The 21,024-nt window shown below is 36.6% G+C and overlaps 1 protein-coding gene across 8 annotated transcripts in view; it reads right to left on the bottom strand.

Moving 5' to 3' along the window:
* Positions 1–394: 394 nt before the first annotated feature.
* Positions 395–21,024, bottom strand: part of MMS22L (MMS22 like, DNA repair protein) — a 124,747-nt gene continuing 104,117 nt past the window's right edge. For all 8 annotated transcript variants that reach the window (XM_086317617.1, XM_086317621.1, XM_086317618.1 and 5 more), the window contains 6 exons: positions 20,093–20,262; positions 17,172–17,383; positions 13,760–13,923; positions 3,189–3,285; positions 1,567–1,734; positions 395–1,054 (listed from right to left, as the gene is read on the bottom strand). In XM_086317617.1, coding sequence (XP_086173743.1) covers positions 961–1,054; positions 1,567–1,734; positions 3,189–3,285; positions 13,760–13,923; positions 17,172–17,383; positions 20,093–20,262 — 905 coding nt within the window. In that variant the 3' untranslated portion in view covers positions 395–960. The remainder of the gene's footprint in view (positions 1,055–1,566; positions 1,735–3,188; positions 3,286–13,759; positions 13,924–17,171; positions 17,384–20,092; positions 20,263–21,024) is intronic.

Raw genomic sequence — 21,024 nt, 5'->3', positions numbered from 1 at the left:
CCAAAAGAAAGGATGAATAGAAAAACATCTGGCAACTGTTGAACCCCAAGTATAAACACTGTTGCTGCTGCTAAGTCATTTCAGTCGTGTCTGACTCTGTGCGACCCCATGGACGGCAGCCCACCAGGCTCCCCCGTCCCTGGGATTCTCCAGGCAAGAACACTGGAGTGGGTTGCCATTTCCTTCTCCAATGCATGAAAGTGAAAAGTGAAAGTGAAGTTGCTCAGTTGTGTCTGACTCTTCACAACCCCATGGACTGCAGCCTACCAGGCTCCTCCGTCCATGGGATTTTCCAGGCAAGAGTACTGGAGTGGGGTGCCATTGCCTTAGCCCAAGTCAAAAAAAATTTATATATGTATCTGTATAATCCCTTAGCCAGATTCATTTCTCAGAGTTCAGTGTGCTCTGAAAGAATTTTATTAACTTGCCTCAAACATAGTATAAAAAAGGATAACAAAGACAGTCCTATCTCCTGACCATTTGTCAAAAGAAACCAAACAATAAAAACAAGCAAACAAGAAAGCAACCAAGTAACAAAGCCAGCATAGGGCAGCCAGGTAATGTGAAATAGTGTTATGATTAAACATAACTTGTAAAGAAACAAAAAACAGAAATAAATTACTTGCAAGGCAGAAAGTCACACTACAATACAATGCCCATGGATCAATCAGTACAAACCTGCATAGACATACACAGACAGCACTCCCGGATAGGAAAACTTTAAGCTTCTTTAGTTTAACTAAAACTGCTTCAAAACAGAATGCAGTCTTACCAAGTTCCAAAGATTCTATAACATATTTAATTAACTTTTATTTTCTTATTTATATACTTTATACTTACAGGTATGTACGGAAAAGATCCTATAAAGTATCTTTAACAGAACATTATACAATTAATAAAAGTAGGAGTCAAATGGCACAAAGTGGCTTTAGGTAGTTATAATTAATGTTGAGGATAAAATTACAAACTAGATTCAACATGATCATTTTCCAGTCTCTGTATCTCATCTTGTCCTGCTTGTCCTAGCTGAGATAAAAGTTTGCTATAGGCTTCCCTGTAAAGACAAAAGAAAAGAAGAGAGAGATACATGTTTATTGCTGCTGTGCAGTTGCTGAATCGTGTCAGACTCTGCGAACTCATGGACTGCAGCACTCCAGGCTTCCTGTCCTTCACTATCTCCCAGAGTTAGCTCAAACTCATGTCTATTAAAGTCGGTGATGCCATCCAACCATCTCATCCTCTGCAGCCCCCTTCTCCTGCCCTCAGTCTTTCCAGCATCAGGGTCTTTTCTCTTTTAAAACAACCTCTCTGGGATATACAGACTTATCCCACCACGTTTCATTACTCTAAATAGTCCAGCACTATGTTCAGTCATAAGCCTATAGGGAAAAAAAAGAGCCTGTATCTATTTTTGACCAAAAGCATATTATCTAGTTGAGTCACTAACCCTATTCACTGGAACAGACTCCAAATCTTTATAAATGGGAAAATAGGCCATTACTAGGAAAATGAATCAAGATTTCATAATCATTGTCCAAAAGGATATAATCAAATAATCAAACATACCTCTGTGCACTATTTCTGCCAAGGCCCCACTTCCGCTCTGAATTCTTCAGAGACTGAGTAAGGGTAGGAACCAAGTGGATAACAACCTGCTGGTCCAATGCTGCTACTGCTTCTAAAATGCTGTAAATCTGATAGTCATATCTCATACCATAATCTTCAATAAACTGCCTGAAAGTAAAACAGGTTACTTAGAATTACTCTTGGGGCAATTACTTGGGCTAGTATTTAGCCAATTATAGCAACAAGCTGTAAACTGAACGCAAGAAAAATCACTTTATGTAAGATTATCATAAGGATCTATGATAGACGCCATACAGACTGAAACTTGAAAATAAAGAAAAGAAATGGCTTCAGCGTGAGCCATGACCAGAGTGATGGCATTAAGAGGGAGAGGGAAGAGTTGGAATCCCAAGAGGAAGGATTAACAGGGAAAAATCTAATGCCAGAGACTTTCCTGCTACGCTTTGCATGTGGTCAATCTGGATGGTAAGGGTGTAAAAGAGACTAAAACAGAAAACGAGTCCAGTTTTCTGGTTATTTTGTTTAACTTTTAGTTAATTATTCCTATCTCTAGATAAACAGTATTTCTATGATGAAAGCAAGTTACTTCTAAATAATTTCTATATTCCTTAATTGAACAGGAGACTGTAGACCCACAGAAGAATAAAATATGAAGAATATATATTTATAAAGAATATTTATATAATTATACATTATATATAAAGAATTATATATTTTAATCGTAAAATTTCCACTCTCCCCACCTTCACCAAAAGTCACCTAGCTTAGTAAACTGTACTTAACAAACATGTAATTTTTGTTCATATAAAATCCTTCCTTGTCTCTTAGGGTTTTACAGTTTTCTTAAACCCAGTATTTATTTCAAATGATCACAATTTTTATATTCTGTAAATAAACTGTGAACAACTGACAAGTCCCAACTACATGATAAGAAAGAAAGCTGAGGAATCAAAAATCCCACACAGAATGAAGGAAATGGACCCAGACTATTTAACACAGTGGTGCTATGGTAGAGATACATGAAATGAAGCTCAATGGGTAGAAACTATGAGAAAGATACACTTTAAAAGTACTGCTTTAACAGAAAGCCTAAGATTCTATACAGTGCAAGGCAGGAAAACAGAAACAAAACAGAAAACGTTCTACAAGTTGCAGTTATTCTTACGAAGGAACAACGGATCTGTATATAAAGTCTGTGCTTCACAATTTACATCCAGTGGAGCTCTGTGGGTTCACAGCATCTAAAGTGAACAGGAAGACCAGAGACAGGCACTTCCACACTGGCTGCTGAGTAGCACGTTTACCAGCTCCAAAGCCTGTATACCTGTCGCTATGACTCACGTTTTCCACTTTTTCCTCTGAAACACATGCAAGCATCTTCCTTACTAAATTCTCAGGTAATGTAAAGTCATTTTTCTCCCTAGTAATTTTATTTTTTAATAAAACAACTACATAGCAGAACTACTGCCAAAAATATAATAATTGAAACTACAAACAAGTAGTAACACATTATGTTTTGGATAATTAGTTATTTAGAAAACATGTTGACTGTCAAATGGCTGGCAATAGTCTGCTTGCCAGTTGGCATATTTTCCAGTTACCTAAACACAGAAGTCAGCTGGGCGGCAGGTTCTCCTCCTGACCCCACTTGGCAGGCTCTGACCATGCATTGCAAGTTCTCGGTGGCCAGCCTTTTAACTAGGAGGGAAAATTACAGCATTACACATTGTGCCTGAATTCACCATCTGGATCCTCATTTTCATGAGCACTCTAGATTTAGAAAAACATGTTGTTTTCTTAAAGTATGTACATGCTTTTTTATTTTTCAAAGTGAAATAGTTATGAGCTTTTGTTCTAAAGTCTCCCTATCTTCCATTTTAAGAAAATACAAAACACTTGAGGCTATTTTTCACGTGACTGAAAAAATACTGTAACTGAAAAAATACATGTGAAGATATGCCTTTCTATCAGAAAAGAGTTCGTATTCAAAACATTCGACCATCCTAACACTGCAAACTGTCACACACTGACAACAGATAACCTTTAATACTTCCGCTTACAGATTGATTTTTTAAATTCATATTCCTTCCATTCACAAATACATATGCAGTAAATTAGAAAATATCCCTTCCATACACAAATACATATGCAGTAAATTAGAAACTACCAACAGTTCATCTGTTCTTAAAATTAGATTTATATATTTGTTGTTCAGTTGCTAAGTTGTGTCTGACTGCGACACCATGGACTGCATATATACACAAATCCATCAGTTGATGGTCTACATATATATATAAAATCAACTACTGTTGATGCTAATTTCCTTTTTAAAGATAGCAAAGTTACAAAGAGATCATTTACATTCTTTCAGTATTTAACCAAATCCTTTACAGCTGTGCATTTGTACATAAAATGGTAAAAAAAAAAAAAAAAAAAATCAAGAAAGAACCAAAAATTCACCATGTTCCAAGTGTTAATACATTTTTTATACTGTTTTTGGCATATTAAATATAAGTAGCTGGGGAGAAAAATTACTTTCTCTAAAGAATAAGAAAATCTTCAGAAACTGTAATCCACTATGGCAATGCACAAGAACCTAAATTAATTAAGCAGCAGATAGTTTTCCATAGCATGAGGATAGTGGATAAGGAAGATATAGCATATTTGTCTTTACTGAACAAGTAAGTTCTCATATCAGATGCAATTCTAGAGCCAGTATAAATGATTCTTCTTAAAGATGCTTCCTTGAAAAAAAACCCCAAAATCCACAAGTTTTTTTGTGGAAAAAGTACCAGAACATGAAGACATACCCCTCATAAAGTATTAAAAGTAAGCACTGTTTCTTAAAAATAACAGATTTAGGTATAATTCACATATAAAAACTAACCTTTTAAAGTGTACAGTTCATTGGCTTTTAGTATATTCATAAGAATTGTGAAGCTATCACCACTATCTAATTTCAGAACATTTTTATCACCTCCCTCCAAAACTTTACACCTATTAGCAGTCATTCCCCACGTTCTTCCTCCCTCAGTCCCTGGAACCACTGATGTACTTTTTGTCTCTATGGATTGTCTATTCTAGGAATTTCATATAGATGGACTCATACAGATTTGGTTTTATGTAACTGCCTTCCTTTCCTTAGCAAAATATTTTAAGGTTCACTCATGTTATGGAACATGTTAGTGCTTCATTCCTTCTCATGGTCAAATACCATTCCATTGTATGGACTTACTTCATCTGTTTATCAGTTCATTAGATGATTAGTTGATGGATATCTGGGTTGCCTCCATTTTGGCTATTACGGGTAACACTGTAGTGAGCATTAGTGTACACGGTTTCTAAAAAAATCTATCCTCTTTGTTTATTTCTTTAACTGAACTGGGCATTGTTTTTAAACACTGGGTTATCTTTCAGTTTTTTTTTAAAATAACAGCTTTATTATCATATAATTTATATACAATATAATTCACCCATTTAACACATACAATTCAATGGTTTTTAGTATAATTACAGAACTGTGCAACTGTCACTGCAATTTCAGAACATTTTCTTTATCCTGAAAAGAAACACTGCTCCCTTTAAAGCTATTACCTCCTGTCCTCCGATACCCTCTCAGCAACCACTAATCTACTTTCATACCCTCTAAGCAACCGCTAATCTACTTTCCATCTCTGTAGATTTAACTACTCTGGATATTTCATATAAATAGAACCATATAATATGTGGTCTTGTGTTAACTGGTTTCTTTCACTTATAATAATGTTTACAATACCTTCTATAGCAATACATGCTGTAGCAATACTTCCTGCAGCATGAATTAGTACTTCACTCCTTATAGCGAATATATATTTAATATTATATCCAAATAATATTCTCTTGTATGGATAGATCACATTAAAAAAATCCATCCATCAGATGATGGTATTCCATCTTTGGCTATTATAATACTGCTACAAACATTAAAGTACAAGTTTCTGTGTGGACATATGTTTTCATTAATCTTGGGAATATATTAAACTTAGGAGTGCACTGCTAGATCACAAGGTAACTCCATGTTCAACTATTTGAGGAATTAGACTTCCCTGGTGGCTCGGACAGTAAAGCGTCTGCCTGCATTGCGGGAGACCCGGGTTCAATCCCTGGGTTGGGAAGATCCTCTGGAGAAGGAAATGGCAGTCCATTCCAGTATTCTTGCCTGGAAAATTCCATGGACTGAGGAGGCTGGTAGGCTACCGTCCATGGGGTCACAAAGAGTCAGACACGACTGAGCAACTTCACTTCACTTCACTTCCCAAGTGGCAACACCATTTTACATTCCCAAAAGCAGTAAATGAGGATGCAGATTTCTCCATGTTCTTGCCAATTTTTGTTATTATCTTATTCATTATAGCCAACCTAGTGAGCGTGAAGTGGTATCTCACTGTAGTTTTGATTTGCATTCCCCTCATGACTAATGATGGTGAGCACTTTTTCAGGTGCTTTTTAGCCACTTGTTTATATTCTTTGGAGGAAACTGTATTCAAATCCTTTGCCTGTTGTTTCTTTTTTTAAAACTACTGAGTTTTATTCTTCATATACTCTTGATACAACTTCCTTATCACATCAGTAATATGCAAATGCTTTTTCCCATTCTCTGAGTTGTCTTTTTATTAATACTTTTTTGACAGTGCTCTTTGAAACACAAAAGTTCTTTATTTTGATTAAGTCTAATTTATGTGTCTTGTTCTGTGGCTTGTGCTTTTGATGTCCTGTTTAAGAATTCATTGCCAAATCCAAGATCATGAAGATTTAGTCTTGCTTTAAGAGATTTACAGTTTTAACTCTGACATTTAGGTCTATAAACCTGTTTGAATTAATTTTTGCATATAGTGTGAAATAAAGGTGCAAGTTCAATCTTTTGAATTTGGCTATCCATTTGATTTAGCACAATTTGTTGAAAAGACTATTTTCCCTCTATTGAATCATCCTGGCACCCTTGTTTAAAGAAAAGAAAAAGTCAGTTGACCATAGATACATAGGTTATTTCTGGACTTTCAGTTCTATCTCACTAATCTATATGTCTGTCTTCATGCCAGCACCACACTGTTTTGATTACTGTTGCTTTGTACTAAGTTTTCAAATTGAAAAGTGTTATCGTCCAACTTTGTTCTTCTTTAAGATTTTTTTGGCTATTCTAGGTCCCTTGTAGGATTACACGAACTGTAGAATCAGTCTGTCAATTTTGCTACAAAGAAGCTTGCTGAATTCTGGTAGGGAACCTTGCTGAACTTATTTATTAGTTCAAATAGTTTTCAATGGGTCCTTAGGATTTTGTGTGTGTGTGTGTGTGTGTGTGTATAATGATATCATATATACCCATACAGTATAGTCAAAGCTATAGTTTTTCCAGTAGTCATGTATGGATGTCAGAGTTGGACCATAAAGAAGGCTAAGGGCCGAAGAATTGATTTTTTTGAACCATGCTGCTGGAGAAGACTCTTGAGAGTCCCATGGACAGCAAGGGACAGTCAATCCAACAGTCAATCAAAACAGTCAATCCTAAAGGAAATCAGTCCTGAATTTTCACTGGAAGGACTGATGCTGAAGCTCCAATACTTTCGCCACCTGATGAGAAGAGCCAACTCACTGGAAAAGACCCTGATGCTGGAGAAGACTGAAGTCAGGAGGAGAAGGGGATGACAGAGAATAAGATGACTGGATGGCATCAATGACTCAACAGATACGAGTTTGAGCCAGCTCCGGGAGATGGTGAAGGACAGGGAAGCCTGGCACGCTGCAGTGCATGGAGTCACAAAAGAGTCAAACACTACTGAGCGACTGAACAACAACAAAATGATACCATGTGCAGACATGGATAATTTTACTTCTTCCTTTTCAACCTAGATGCCTTTTATTTCCATTTCTTCCACTGACTAGAACTTCTAGTACAATGTTGAAAGGAAGTGGCAAGAGTGGACACTTTGGTTTTGCTCCTAATCTTAGGGAGAAAGCATCTTAAGTGTGATATCAGCTGTAGGATTTTCAAAATTGTCCTTTATCTGATTGAAGCAGTTCTCTCCTCTATTCCCAGTTCATTTTATGTAATATCCATCTTTATGTCTGATGGTTCTTCTTGTCCTGAAGTCTGTTTTGTGTGAAATATAGCTACACCTGTGTTTTGAATTGTTAGCACTGTATGTATTTCTCCATCCCTTTACTTTTAATCTAATTGTGTCTTTATGTTTAAAGTGGATTTCTTGTAGCTGACATATAGTTAAGCCTTGTTTTTTATCCACTGTCAGTCTCTTAATTGGTTTATTTAGACTACTAAATCTAAATTGGTTTAGATTATTTCAATAATCATTGAAATAGTTATTTCAATGATTATTGAAATAGTTGAATTAGTATCTACTTTATACATAGTTTTTCTAGTCTTTGCTCTGGACCTTTTTTAAAAAAAAAAAAAAAAATCTTCCCCTTTTTCCCTGCCTTCTCTGAAGGTTTTAATTGAGCACTTTGTATAATTACATTTTCTCTCCTCTCTTAGTACATCCTTTACCTCTTTAAAAAAATTACCTATTAGATAAGTTAAAACTAAACAGAAAGGTGGATACAGAGAATCACAGCTAGCCAGGAGCAGAAGCCTTATGATGTAGCTGGTATTGGTAGGAATATTTAAGCTGAATTTGACAAATTGTTGTATGCTCAGTTTTGAGGGCAGTGATTTGCCCTATGACCTCAATTCTCTGATGCACCTAAGAAGAATTATTTTTAAGGCTGCCCAGAGTTTTTCTTGTTGTGAAGGTGAGTGATGACTTTCAAGATCTTTATTATTATAGCAGAAACCAAAGTTCCTCCAACTATTTCTGTGAATTATTTTCCCCTTCATTTCTTTTAGTTTTTTCTTGTATTTTGCTATTATTAGGTACACATATATTTATAATGGTTAAATCTTCCAGATTCACCCTTTTATCATTATAAAATATTCCCTCTTTATTTCTAGTAATATATTTTTTTTTGCCTAATGTCTTTTCTGTCTGAGGTTAGTCTAGCTACTCCAGCTTTCTGCGGTTGCAATTTGCATGATGTATCCTTTCCCATCCTTTAACTTCCAATCTTTGAATCAAAAGTGTTTCCTGAGATAAAGATAGAGCTTTAAAAAAAAATTCTGATAATCTCTTTTGATTGGATTGTTCAACTTTTTCACAATTAACATTACTATAGATACAGCTGGATTTACATCAGCCATTTTACCTTTTGCTTTCTAAATGTCTTATGTTTTTGTCCATCTAATCTCTCTTCTTTTTGCACTGAGTGAATATTTTCAAATGTAGCATATTAGTTACTTTAATGATTGTCCATTAGTTTTGAATTATTTTCTTAGTGGTTGCTCTAGGTTTATCATGTACATCTTAACTCTTCAGAGCTTCAGATTTACATGAACTTAATTCCAGCAAAATATAGAAACATTATTCCTATACAGCTCTAGTCACTTTCCCGTCTTTTGTGGAATTACTGTTACATGTTACATCTACAAATTTTAAAACTCAGTGATACATTATTATAATTTCTACCTTATAAAATTCCTATGTTTTCAAAGTAGCTAAGAAAGGAGAACACGTATATATTTTGGGTTTTGTTAAATTTACCTATCATTTATTGTTCTCATCATTTGTTCCTATTTAAGTTATCATCTGAAGTCACTTCCTTAGTCTAATACTGCTTTGTTCCCACCATCTCCTTTATACTGTTATTGGTAAATATATTAAACTTCTATATATTATAGGACAATTATATACATATTATTTCATATATTTACTTTTAAAAGCAGTTGAAAGAAAAAAGGTGAAAATATGCATTTATGCTGCCTTTCAACTACAACTGACCCTTGAACAACATGGGGCTTCCCTGGTAGCTCAGATGGTAAAGAATCTGCCTGCAATGTAGGAGACCTGTATTTGATCCCTGGGTCAGGAAGATCCCCTGGAAAAGGAAATGACAACCCATTCCAGTATTCTTGTCTGGAGAATCCCATGGACAGAGGAGCCTGGTGGACTACAGTCCATGGGGTTGTAGGAGTTGGACACGATTGAGCAACTAACACTTGAACAACATGAAGGTTTAGAGTGCTGATCCCCCATGCAGTTGAAAATCCATGTTTAACTTTACAGTCAGCTTTCTGAATGTAAAGTCAGAAAGGGTTCAGTCAGGGTTCTGCATCTACAAATTCAACTAACCATGGTTTATGTAGTAAGAGAGTCCCTTGGACTGCAAGGAGATCCAACCAGTCCATTCTGAAGGAGATCAGCCCTGGGATTTCTTTGGAAGGAATGATGCTAAAGCTGAAACTCCAGTACTTTGGCCACCTCATGCGAAGAGTTGACTCATTGGAAAAGACTCTGATGCTGGGAGGGACTGGGGGCAGAAGGAGAAGGGGACGACAGAGGACGAGATGGCTGGATGGCATCACTGACTCAACGGACATGAGTCTGGGTGAACTCCGGGAGTTGGTGATGGACAGGGAGGCCTGGCATGCTGCGATTCATGGGGTCTCAAAGAGTCGGACACGACTGAGCTACTGAAAAAAAAAAACTGAATTGAACTGAATAGTATGAATTTATTGAAAAGAAATGCTGCAAATAAGTGGACCTGTGCAGTTCAAATCCATGCTGTTCAAGGGTCAACTGTACATAATTACCTTTGCTGTTCTTTGTTTACTCTTAAGGATTCAAGTTATTATCTGAGCTCACTTTAACTTTCATTCTGAAGAACTTCCTTTAGTAATTTTTATAAGGCAGGTCTGCTAACAACAAATTCTCTCATTTTTTATCTGCAAATATCTTGAGTTGACTTTCATTTTTGAAAGGGCAGCTTTGCTCACTATAGGATTCTTGGTTGACAGTGCTTTCTTTGATCACTCAGTGTTATCCCACTGCCTTCTAGTTTCCATTGATTTTGCTGAGAAGTCAGCTGTTAATCTTCCCAGGGTTCCTTTGAAGGTAGAGTTGTTTCTCCTCTTGCTGCTTTGAAAATCTTCTCCTTGCCTTTGACTTTCAACCTTTTTTCCCCCCCACTAAGTTGCATGTCTGTGGATCTAAGTTTATTCCATTTAGAACTAGGTGAATGTATATTCATTCCTGAATGTATAGATTGGTATTCATCAATAAATTTTGAAAATTTTCAGCCATTATTTCTTCAATATTTTTTCTGCTCCTTTCTGTCCTCTCCTGATATTCTATGTAGGATGGTGTGCTCGATGATGTCCTACAGCTCTGTTCATTTCTTTCATGTTTTTTGTTTTTTTCAAATGCATAACACCTAACAATCTATCTTCAAGTTTGCTAATTCTTTCGTCTATCAATTCAAATTAAACTTAAGATTTTCAGTTTAGCTTTTAAACTTCAGAATTCCCATTTGGTTATTTTCTGTTTTAATAATTTCTATTTCTCTACTGATGTTCTCTGATGTGACACTGTCATCACATCTTCCTCTACTTTATTAGCCATGATTTCCTTGAGCTTTCTGAACATTTTTATAATGGCTACTTTGAAGTCTTTGTTTATTAAATCCTATATCTGATTTCTCATACTGGCAAGATCTGTTGACTGATTTTCTCTCAGTAAAAGTTTAAGTGTATGATCTTATCAAATCCAGGCTTTTTTAAAGGGGGGATTTCTGAGATTAGTGATATTTGTTTTCACCCCAGGGCTTTTTGCAGTCAATTCTCTCACTAAACTAGTTGACCTACAAATTAGCTTACACCTCTAATAAATCTATCATTCTCCTACCTATTGCCTTTTAACCACAAACTCCACTGCTTTTGACAGCACCCTCAGGCTTGAACTTTTTCACATTTCGTTGTAAATGAAGTCTGTTCCTTTGGGAGAAATTCAGAGTTATCTGTCCTATGGCTTTCTCCTACCCCCTCCCCCTCTCAGGCAAAGTTCAGAGGTGAAATTCTGTTGCTGGGGACAGAGATCATGGTGCCCACTATTTTCTGACTGACATACCCACATTAGGTGCTGCATGCTTGTGGAAGGAGGGGTATCAGCTACAGATCCTCTTGGTATGAATTCTCTACCTCTAAGCTGCAGCAAGGACAATCAACACTCCAGTATTCTCATTGATACCATACTCAGTATAGTGCTCCCATCTCACAAGTGGGAGCTGAGTGGAAGAATGAAGGCCTCACTTCTCACCCACACTCCCCCGGAATATAACCTTAGCATTAGGTGGCTAGGAGGCAGGATGAGGAACACTGATACTCTGGCCTCTCTTAGGAAGACAGCCCTCCTCCTGGAAGCTGCAGGGAGAGGGAACCCTCATTCTTTAATTTACCAGAGTTGCCATGCCTCTGAGATAGGAAGAGAGAAGGCAGTCGTCTTGGTTCAAATTTCAAAGACTTGCTGTTCCTACCAAGCTTCAGTAGACAATTTCTCCATTTGTTGTGTACCCTTTTAGGACCATTTCCAGAGAATTTAAATGCTTTCTTTTAAACAATTTTCACCAGTTTTTCTGGGGATCAAGGCTGCAGAGCTTCTCATGTCACCATGCTGGAAGTGAACTCAAGCTCTTGTGTACAGGTATTTTGGATAAACACTGAAATATTTCTGGGCATAACACTAACTTTCTACAGTTTTACAAACTGTCCTAAAACACTGAGACTACAAGGAGAGTTAGCATCTTCTCTGAGCCAATAACACACATCTGTGTTTAAACACTGCTCCTTCAGCTTGTAGGACAATGTGGAGATAGAACATTCATTCTATATACCTGCTATTTGGAACATGCAATGCACCACTAGCTACAGATGAGCAGCAAATTCCCCTCCCCAAACCTGACCTCCTTCATGACAAATATTACACTCACTGAAACAACAGGCTAGCTAAAATGCTATACTATCTGCTCTGTCTCAAATTTTGTACTATATAGTACAACAGACTTTCACTGAAATTAAAAGCAAGCAAATGTTTTCAAAGAAGGTAAAATTTCTAAAGAACAGTCTGGGATCTATCTCTGGATATTCTTTACTGAAGAGGTGTTACTATCAAGTAAGGGTATTTTACATTAAAATAATACAACATTTTTCACAAAACCAAGCTTGGAAGCAGAGAGGACCGTTTTTAAATATCAAAATAACATGGATTAAAACAAAACATGCATAAATTTTTGAGATAAAACAGAACATTTCAAAGAGCTGTCTGAGCTTTTAGCTGCCGCTCTGCATGCTGCCCTCATATTTTTTAGGATGTATAGCGTACTCACTTATCACAGTAGTTAGAAGTACTTAACTAGAAGCATTTGAGAAGCCTGCCCCAAATGATCACATTATAATGATAAATACACACACAACACATCTATTTACACTAAAAATCCCTTCAGGATAGAACTACAGCCACTATTCTGCATATTCCCAATAAGCTTGTTAAGGCCTGCTACTCACAGCAGGGACTAAATAAATAATATTTTTAAGTGATCATAGGCAGCAAGGCTGATGAGACTGAAAACAAAAGGATCAACATGTACTTACAGGTTTGCCCAGAGATCAGCTTACATATTATAGCAGAATCCAGAATAGGAGAGAGTAGGCTGCCCCCTTACCACTTAATATCTAGCAAGTTGCATTCAGTATCAGAGACAAATTGAACAAAAATTAAATAAACATAAATCAACTATTTGGGAGGGGAAAAAAAAAAAACTAGACTGAATCATGTCAGTTTTTAACCATTTTATCACACCCAACCTTAGCTATTGGCTGGAGTTCATTCTTTGTGCTATGCTATGCTGTCACTTCAGTCGTGTCTGACTCTGTGCGACCCCATAGACGGCAGCCCATCAGGCTCCCCCGTCCCTGGGATTCTCCAGGCAAGAACACTGGAGTGGGCTGCCATTTTCTTCTCCAATGCATGAAAGTGAAAAGTGAAAGTGAAGTCGCTCAGTCGTGTCTGACTCTTAGTGACCCCATGGATTGCAGCCTAACAGGCTCCTCCATCCATGGGATTTTCCAGGCAAGAGTACTGGAGTGGGGTGCCATTGCCTTCTCTGGTTCATTCTTTAGCTATGATAAAAATTAAGTTGATATGAAATAACCATATATTTTCATAACTGTCAATTTAACTGACAGAATTGAAAACTTTCTTACTTTGTGAACATAAAAGTGTAACAAATACAAACTCTTAAATGAACTAACCTTGAGGTTCACTGACCAGCAGCAAGCATTTTAATACTCCAGGGAGAAGTAGTTCAATCTCAGAAACATCAGTGTTAGTTTCCTTAACAAGTTGGAGGATGAAGGCCAGAATGGATGCCAAGCGAGGAGGGAGCAAGGATCCTTTAAACTCAAAGTAGGACTTCCTGAAAACAAGCACAATTTTGTTCTTCCTTCTCTTTAAAGTTTCAATAGAGCAAAATCAAATGTCATACACTTGAAAGATGATGGCCTATTTTATCTCTGAAATCCATAAAGCACAATTTTGAAAAACTATGTATATTTTACCATATTTTCTTCAAACCTAAGATTTTTGAAGCAATGACTGCACATCCTACTGGCATGCTATAAAGACCAAAGCAGAATACAGATACAAACCAAATATGAAGCAACCTGGTCTTAAAATAAACAATCAAAATCTAATAAAAATCTGTTAATTTTTTTCCTTTCTAATGTAAGCTTGATCTCCCCTATGAGCTCCTCAATGATACATTTTCTTAATTTGACTTTGCATAAAGATTCTCTCCTCATATTTATTTATCTATGGATTTGAAAGGGAGTCTTATTTTTCCAAATAAGAGAACTATACTAGAAATCATCTTTCCATTCCAACCTGTATCCTTCCTTCCCTTATGAAATAAAAGAATTAGAGAGGGAATTTAGGATTTAATATCTTCTTTTAAAGCAGGACAACTTCTATCATTTGAACTCAGAGGTCATAAAGATAACTCACCTGCCTCATCTTTGTATCTCTACCTCTTAGAACAGGTCTCAACTCATAGCAGGTGTTCAGTGTAGTTTTTTATGTGAATAAATGCAAAGTGGAAATTGCACAGTTTCTAAAAAGTCTAGACAATATGAAAAAGTGTCAAATATAGCTAAATCTAAACCAGACATCTACATATACTTTGCGAAGAGATATAATTTGCCAAAATGAGGCATAGAAATCACTAAATATTATAAATTCCTTAAGGGCGGAAATATGCCTTCATCATTTCTACTCCATACAATGATTTCCAACAAATATTACATATTAGAAAATTCATTCATTCTTTGAGGTCAATTGTTTCATGTGTTTTGTTTAATGCTGAATTTCTAATGCTTAGAACAAACATTCATTGAGTATGTGGTATGCTTGGTACAAGTCTAAGAACAAGAAAGTAAAATATGGTCTCTGAAAGCAATGGCTCACTGTCCATTTGAAAAGTTAGATAAAGAAGAAAAGAACAATTATAGTGTGATAGGTGCTTTGGAAGATAATCCCAGAATTCTTGGGAATTCAGTAGAAGGAGTCCTAAGCTAGGGAATTATAGGAGTAGAGAAGCTTGGAATAGAGGAAATCATAGGAGACAGTCTCTATGTCTTTCCTGAGTGAAAAGAAAAAAAGAAAAAGGAATTGCTACTTGTTTAGGTCTTCAACTAGAAACAGTAAGAAAAACATTTTCACTATATACAAAGTAAAGAGGAAAGTCAAGGAAAGTAGCCAGGGTCTTAAACATTGGGCTTTAACAGCTTTAAGGTCTTAAAGATTTGATTTCATTTCAGCACTTGCCATTTGGTTTACTAAAATTACCTATGCAATGTCTCAAACACAGTGGTAGAGTACTATAATCTTGCTGCAAAATTCATATACAAGTTAGGCAAAACTATCAAGATTCTGAGAACTGAATTATACAGAGCACAAGGCTCCAGAAGAAGGAAAGAAGCGTCATGGTACACTGAGATATTAGGTCTCATAAAGCCTAGGAGTATGTAGCCCAGTAGATAGCATTTTAATGGAGAAAACGGTCTGAACAAAGCTGTGATATAGGGAATGGTGAAGTATTTTGGAAGGGTGATAATTAAACCAATATCATTAGGATTTGTATATGATGACATATATATGGGAAAGTTAAGTGACAGATCATGGACAGCAAACAAAGAAAGTTTGAGGGTAAGGAAGTGTCATACTGGAAAAACATTTTAGGAAAAGTATTCTGAAGAATTGTTTAGGTGCGACTGGAAGAAAAGACTGCTGCTGCTAAGTCGCTTCAGTCGTGTCCGACTCTGTGCAACCCCATAGACGGCAGCCCACCAGGCTCCCCCGTCCCTGGGATTCTCTAGGCAAGAACACTGGAGTGGGTTGCCATTTCCTTCTCCAATGAATGAAAGTGAAAAGTGAAAGTGAAGTCGCTCAGTCGTGTCTGACTCTTTGCGACCCCATGGACTGCAGCCTACCAGGATCCTCCGTCCATGGGATTTTCCAGGCAAGAGTACTGGAGTGGGGTGCCATTAAGACTAGAGATAGTGAAAGTAGTTATGAGACTCTGGCTATAATGTAGGTATAATGTGATAAAAAAGGGATGTGAAAAGGGAAGGAGATGATCATTTGCCAAAGGTTGAAAAGGGAGAGGAAACAAAAGAATATGAAGCTTTCAAACCTGAGTAACAGAACACTAGGAACACACAGAGAAAGTCAGAGGGAGAATAGATCTCAGACATGGAATTCTGTAATGTGAGGTGACAGATAATATTAGGATATTAAAGTTATCAGATCATTAAAAACACAGAAAAAAAAACCACTAAGAATAATATATATCACCATAGCATCTTAAAAGTTTAAAAACTAATTTCATATGAAGCTAAATACTTCAATGAACACCAAAAAAAAAAGGTGGTTTCTAATGTTGCAGTTAGAAGATACAGAGTTTAGTAGAAAATCTAAGAAGTTTCATTGATTCATTTGCCCAGTAATAAAACAGTTATTAAGACAGAGAAGACTAAAAGAAAAATGACTTCATATTGCTTCCTTTTTCATATTAGCATTCTTCTTTTCACTTAACTATCTCTTATAATTACTTCATTTTATACAGTACAAAATACAATCAGTGTTTAACTGATAAAAAATAATACATATACATGTTGTTATTTAGTTGCTAAGTCATGTCTGACTCCTTTGCAACCCCATGGATTGTAGCCCACCAGGCACTTCTGTCCATGGGACTTCCCAGACAAGAATACTGGAATGGGTTGCCATTTCCTTCTTATATATATATATATATGGACTTCCCAGATGGACAGAAGAGCCTGGTGGGCTACAGTCCACAGGGTCACAAAAGATTTGGACACAACTTAGTGACTAAACAGCAGCAGCAGGACATATATAAGAAAAATAATAGCAATACAGAGAAAACAAGCAATTCAGAGAAAACAATTTAAAGAGCTCTGTCTTAGGCTGCCAAGTCATTCTGATAAATTCTGAGATAGAATCCTACAGGTTGCCAATACTTCTGTTATTTTTTAATACAGAAAATTAGAGAAATTTATTATTTAATAGAGAAAATAAAAAACTATTCTGTTTTTAATAGAGAATAATACATTGTAAATACCACTTATTCTTAATATTTAGATGTACCTTATGACATGGACAATGCATTTCTTTAGCAATGACATCGGTGGAACACTGGCTGAGTTTTTCAATGCCAACAAAACAGGATGTTGTCCAAGACCTAAGACATGAGCTGAGGCTGGAAGAAATCGCCCGATATACTGCTCAATAACATTCCCCAGCAATTGATTCAGATAGGCATTTGGATTTTGAGACTGACAACACACAATACACATGCCCTACAGGAGGAAAAAAAAAAAAAAAAGAAATACTAAAAGATAAAGTTAAAAAAAAAAAATTAGGAAGTTACTAATTTTGCCCCCAGCATTGATATTTATATATCAGAATGCGTAACTTAACACAGTCAACAAGAACACCTTCCATAATCAACAGGTAATGTTTGTATGAAGCTCAGGGAACAGCTGAGTTTGGTTAACTTATGCAATGGTACCTAACCAAACACGTGTGTTTGGGGCATACCCAGAGGAAGCAGGGGAGAAAAGTAAGAAGACAGATGAAGCTCTCTTCTGGGTCTCATCTTGAGAAAACTTCACCACCACACTCTTCAATGAACAGCTAAGTCACTTCAGTCATGTCCGACTCTGTGCGACTCCATAGACGGCAGCCCACCAGGCTCCCCCGTCCCTGGGATTCTCCAGGCAAGAACACTGGAGTGGGTTGCCATTTCCTTTTCCAATGCATGAAAGTGAAAAGTGAAAGTGAAGTTGCTCAGTCGTGTCCGACTCTTAGCGACCCCATGGACTGCAGCCTAACAGGCTCTTCCGCCCATGGGATTTTCCAGGCAAGAGTACTAGAGTGGGGTGCCATTGCCTTCTCCATCATCAATGAAATATATATGTAATTACAATGTTGTAAAATACACATTAGGTCTATTTTATTTTTTAATATAAATTTATTTTAATTGGAGGCTAATTACTCTACAATATTGTAGTGGTTCTGCCATACATTGACATGAATCTGCCACGGGTGTACATGTGTTCCCCATCCTGAACTCCCCTCCCATCCCTCTGGGTCATCCCAGTGCACCAGTCCCGAGCACCCTGTCTCATGCATCGAACCTGGACTGGCGATCTGTTTCACATATGGTATTATACATGTTTCAATGCCATTCTCCCAAATCATCCCACCCACGTTAGGTCTATTTTAAAACTTATGGTACGGGTCATTCTATCTGAACAAGACTATAAAATTTATGCTAAAAATTTTCAATGTTAAGAAACATAATACATTTTTTAAATAAAAATAACAAAAGGAGAGAAATGCAGAAGATTAAGACTCGGAATAATGACAATTGATTTTGAGGTTTTTCTATATGTCAGCACTGTGCCACATGTTTTGTATTCATTATTTCATTTAAATTTCTCAAAAAACATCCTCACTGACTTAGTGCTATATCTGCTGGAGAAACAGGTTTAGAGAAGAGTTTGATAAATTCATGGTCAAACAGAACTCACAATGTTTTATTATACGTCTGTTGATTTAAACCATTGTATTTGTATAGAGTTAATGAGATAGTTTCACATGGATTGCAGTGTTTGATACTTAGAAACAAATCAACACCCTAAGAAAAAAAATTTTTCTGCTAATATTACTAAATATTGCATTTTACTAAATAATCACCAACAGAGCAACAAATTATGCTCTAAAAGTTCACTTACAATTTGGTACCTTGGCGATTTCACAATGTGTTTTTTCCAGAGAAATAATCAGAAATGACTGTCATGTCTCTATCTTAACTATAAATGGTATTTGTCCAGTAAGAAATTTTGAAAGTTTATTTCTAATGAAAAAGAGTACAAAGCTGTTAAAACATAGGCGCTTAAACAACAATTAAAAAAACAAAACAGTGGACTCCCCACCCATTTCTTTCATGCTCTGTTTGAGGAAAAGCATATTATATCAGAAGATAAAATACTAAATGAATACTTTAAGAAAGATTCTGATGAGAAGAGCTTATACCTTCAAGAAGTTAAAGATATAGCTCCAAGTGAGTTCTGCCAAATGGATAATTCAACAAATTTTTTTAACTTAGGAAGTTTTTAAGAATTTTTATTATGTGAACTGTTTTGGCATCAGAGGGCCACGGTGGGGCAAGCGCTCCACACAACTATTGACATAAGTAGCCACCACGGAAGCTAAGAAGCATTCTACTTCTTTCTGCTGCTCTGCAACACTCACGCTCAGCAACTCTGTGACTGGTGATACTAACCGTTTCTAAAATCTGCTGCGTGCTTCGTACCCACTGCCTTAGTTCCATACCTTCAGATAATGAACTAAATCTAACCTCCTCACCAGCTTAAATGTGGCCACCAGAATCACCTTTCTAAAACTTAAATATGGTACGTCTCTCCCACTTCTCTGCTCACAAACCAACAACATTCCCCTTGTACAAGAGCAAGTCCAAACTTCTTAAGTACACAAAACTCTTACTATGTGGCTCCTCCTCTATGAGCCTCCAGCCACAAAAGAAGTATTTGCCTTTCCCCATGAGTCATGTTTTCTTATAACTTATGCTCTCCACGTGCTGTTCCCTCTTACAGGAACAGTCCTTCAAGTCCTATCCACTCTGCTCTTTAACACCTGATATTCTTTACTACAGTTATCTTCTCTTGCATCCCTTCAGCCCAGTCTGGCTGACAGAGAGCAGAGGCCTCTGAGGAAAATACTGAGCAAATGCTGGATTGTCTACGCTAGTCAGTCTCTTCGCTCAATTTTAAGCTTCTTGAGAATGGAGGTTTTGCCTCTTTCAACTTTGTTTTTAGAGCTCAACACAAAAGAATTTTAAACCTATTCAGTGGAAATACATCATCACACATATACATTAGGAATATAACGTATAGTTTTGAAATCTGCAATTAGTAAACTGCTTTAAGGCAAGTGTCAATTATCTTTTTCGTTTTCCTTTTAAGCAGTCACACTTACTATACCTGGAGATACAAAGGAAGACTCTTCTGAATTGCAGTCAACATAGGTGCAGGCAGCTCCTTCTCTTGCTGTAATACTGTATGTGGCAGCAGTAAACAGTCTATGATCCGGAATAGTAATTTTTGGGCTTTAGAGGTGGCAAAGATCAGTGCCCATGATTTAACTAGAGTTCCTAACAAAGAGGAGTGGTAAGAGAAATTATGGTTATCCTCTAACCAGAAAATTTTGTCATTCCAGTTAAAAAAAAGAAAAGTATATTTAAAACACAGAGGACCAAGTTAAAGTTGGCAATAGGAAGAAACATATATTAACAGTCAAAAGACATATGCCAAGTATCTCACTGAAGAGGCAACTGTCTCAGAATTCTGGGCCAAGAAAAACATACATTTCCTGAGCAACTGGCATTTAATACATACACACAACGTGTAGTTATACATTATGTGAAGTTATAGACTGAATGTTGCCATTAGCCAGATCTCTCTCTCTCTCTTTTTGTTCAGGCTGCTAGGAAACTCAGAGGCTAATCTGCAGTCAACTTTAAGAACACTGTAACACCATATATTATGCTTTTATGTATATATTCACTTTTCCCTGGGCTTCTTCATGCTACTGTAAATTTTACTCATAGTCTTACTTCTTTATATTTTATTTATTTTTTAAATTTTATTTTTAAACTTTACAATATTGTATTGGTTTTGCCAAATATCAAAATGAATCCGCCACAAGTATACATGTGTTCCCCATCCTGAACCCTCCTCCTCCTCTCTCCCCATACCATCCCTCTGGGTCATCCCAGTGGGGATACCCAAGCATCCAGTATTGTGCATCGAACCTGGACTGGTATCTCGTTTCATATATGATATTATACGTATTTCAATGCCATTCTCCCAAATCATCCCACCCTCTCCCTCTCCCACAGAGTCCAAAAGACTGT

This window comes from Bos grunniens, chromosome 9 (assembly GCF_055505025.1).
Source record: "Bos grunniens cultivar Pamir isolate PY7600 chromosome 9, Bosgru_T2T1.0, whole genome shotgun sequence".
Taxonomy (NCBI): Eukaryota; Metazoa; Chordata; class Mammalia; order Artiodactyla; family Bovidae; genus Bos; species Bos grunniens.
The sequence above is the reverse complement of the archived record's forward strand: the minus strand, read 5'-3'. Positions and strand labels throughout refer to the sequence as shown.